The sequence below is a fragment of the Poecilia formosa genome, unplaced genomic scaffold (genome assembly GCF_000485575.1).
Source record: "Poecilia formosa unplaced genomic scaffold, Poecilia_formosa-5.1.2 Scaffold2820, whole genome shotgun sequence".
Taxonomy (NCBI): Eukaryota; Metazoa; Chordata; class Actinopteri; order Cyprinodontiformes; family Poeciliidae; genus Poecilia; species Poecilia formosa.
The window spans coordinates 1-2,772 of NW_006802759.1; the positions used below are offsets into that span (position 1 = coordinate 1).

Below are 2,772 nucleotides of genomic sequence, written 5' to 3' on the forward strand. Positions count from 1 at the left end.
ATTAACAGATAGATAGGAGGACACCGAGGCACCGTTCACCTCACCAGGTAACAGAGAATAAATCACTGTACCGTTTTGTCTCCAGTCAGGATCTCGAGCAGTGACGGAGCATAAAGTTGAGCCAGGTTTGTTATTTTCACTCACATATGCGCTGTAGGACTGTTCCTCAAACATAGGTGGGTTGTCATTGATGTCAGCTACAGACAACTGAATAGTTTTAAAGGAAGACAGAGGTGGAGAGCCCTCATCGGTGGCTATAATTTTTATGGTGTAATCAGACACTAGTTCACGGTCCAATTGTCTTGTGGTTACCACAGAATAATAGTTTTTAATCGAAGGAACTAAATTAAAAGGGACGTTTTGCTGGATGGAGCAGCGGACCAACCCATTATTTTCTGAGTCTCTGTCCTGAACATTTATGATGCCCACCTCTGTACCAGGTGACACGTTTTCCGGTGTGGAATTCGAAAGGGATTTGACATAAATAGCAGGTGCATTATCATTTACGTCTTTAACGTCTATCACTACTTTAGCATATGAGGTCAGTCCTAATCCATCTTTTGCCTGTACCCTGATTTCAAAGGAACTTTTATCTTCAAAGTCTATCTCACCAGTTACTTTAATTTGCCCAGTCTTTGGGTCAATAAAAAATAATCTTATATCATGATCAGATACGTGTCCAAACTGATATGTTACGTCTCCGTTCACTCCTTCGTCGGCATCAGAAGCACTAACAGTAATAACCAGTTTCTCTGGTGGAGAGTTTTCAGATACAGTTGTTTTATAAACAGCCTGTGTAAACACTGGGGCATTATCATTAGCATCTAGGACTGTAACATGTATGACTACAGTACCTGATTTCTGAGGAGATCCGCCATCTATAGCTCTTAGAAGCAAACTAACGTCCCTTTGTTTCTCGCGATCAAGATTTTTCTCAAGGACTAATTCAACCTTATTGCTATCCACAGCGAGAGCAAAATTATCATTGTTCTGTAAGATGTATCTTTGTACATCATTTTGACCTATATCTGCGTCGTGGGCTTCCTCGATAGAAAAGCGGTTGCCTTTGTCTGCAGACTCTCTTATTTCCATTTCAATCAGATTTTGTCTAAATTTGGGCGAATTATCATTCACATCTTGTACACGAAGACTGATACGATGAAGCTCTAAAGGATTTTCTAATACCAGGTCGATTTTCATGATACACGAGGGCTGCTTCTCACAAATGCTTTCTCTGTCAATTCTGTCCGATGTGATTAAATCCCCAGTGCTCATTCTAATGTCAAAGTAATGCTTAGGAGCCCCTTCGAAATCCACACGGGCCTTCCGGGAAGAAAATGTATTCAGATCAACTCCTAGGTCCTTGGCAACATTCCCAATAACGGATCCTCGTTTCATCTCCTCTGGAAAAGAATAGCTCAGATCTCCTTGGACGAGAGGAAGTATCATAAAAATGGCAGCAAAAAAGACGACTGTAAACAGCACAGAAAATCCTCTGTCTCCCATCTTCCGTGCAAATGGTCCCCAGAATAAAGCGGAAACAATTCAACAGTGTGATAAAACAATATTAACAAGATGTTGCATAAGAATCCATGAACATAGTCCAGTATTTTAAATGTTCAATTGTTGAGCAGCTACTGCGACAAGGTTGTAGCTGCTCTCTGTGCGTTAATGAGTAGAGTGGTAAGGATGATAGTTATTGGGTGAGCCAACAGCGACACCGTGAGTTGTTTTTGAATGTTAGAACATTGTATTCCAAGTTCTCCGAATCAAAATATTTCAGCATTTATTGATATGATCCACATTAAACATTTTAAACACATTTCACAATGGAAGAATTACAAAAAGCAAGACGTTAACGAATGTTCGTAACAACGGGAAGAAGCAAATTAAAAAGCAGAATTTGTCAATAGTGCTTTGAGTTGTCATACATTTGACTCAATTAAAAGCTTCAATGATGAAATTTGAGTTGCGTAAATTTTTGGATAGGAAATGCGTTACGCAAGAGACACTTTATAATTGGAATCAATTTATCTCAATATATTATTTGCCACGTTAAGACAATAAACAACCAATGGTAGATTAAACTGTTTTTATAACATAAATGATTAAAGCGCCTGAAAACGACGTTAATATCTGTTAAGCGGAAAACGCAGAGCATTGCGTCAGCACCAAGGACAGATACTTTGAGAAAAGACAATACTAAAGAAACATATCAACCATTATGAGACACCTTAATTCAAATCAGAACAATTTGTTGAATAAATCTCATAATATGACAAAACAAACTTCTTGAAATTCAACTACCACTCACATGTTGACTGGTATTCAAATATCGATTTAGTAGAGGAAACATTGTTAAACAAAGGATCCCAAGGATATTAATAAAACTGAAAAATATGATAAGCTCCTAAGCAATTTAGCAACAATGTCTACGATTATTCGTAAAAAAAAAAGAAAAAAAAAAGAAAAAAGGGTTAATTACTAGAAGTTGACTGAATTACGTTAAAAAGTAAACAAGCTTTGTTGTGATAGTCTATGTTAACTACGGCACCAGGAATCGGAGCACATTTGGTATAAAGTCAACTTTATTGGCGTAAAATTAATTAGAAATATCAGAAGTAGGAAAAATTATCTGAAAAGGAAACACTGTAAAATAATCCCCCAACCAAAAATATGTTGGTTTCCTACCTCTTCAGGTGTCACCAGTCCTTCGAAGGGATCGGCGAATTCTGCCGGGATTTTCTCGGGAGTCTGGTCAGCAGGCAGCGT

General features: G+C 38.0%; 1 protein-coding gene across 1 annotated transcript; it reads right to left on the bottom strand.

Moving 5' to 3' along the window:
• Window positions 1-6: 6 nt before the first annotated feature.
• Window positions 7-1,655, bottom strand: LOC103133378 (protocadherin gamma-A4-like; the record flags this gene model as incomplete). The annotated part of the gene is made up of 1 exon (XM_007545139.2): window positions 7-1,655. A coding segment is annotated over exon 1 (1,500 nt), but the record flags the coding sequence as incomplete, so codon positions are not given.
• Between the last annotated feature and the right edge of the window lie 1,117 nt (window positions 1,656-2,772).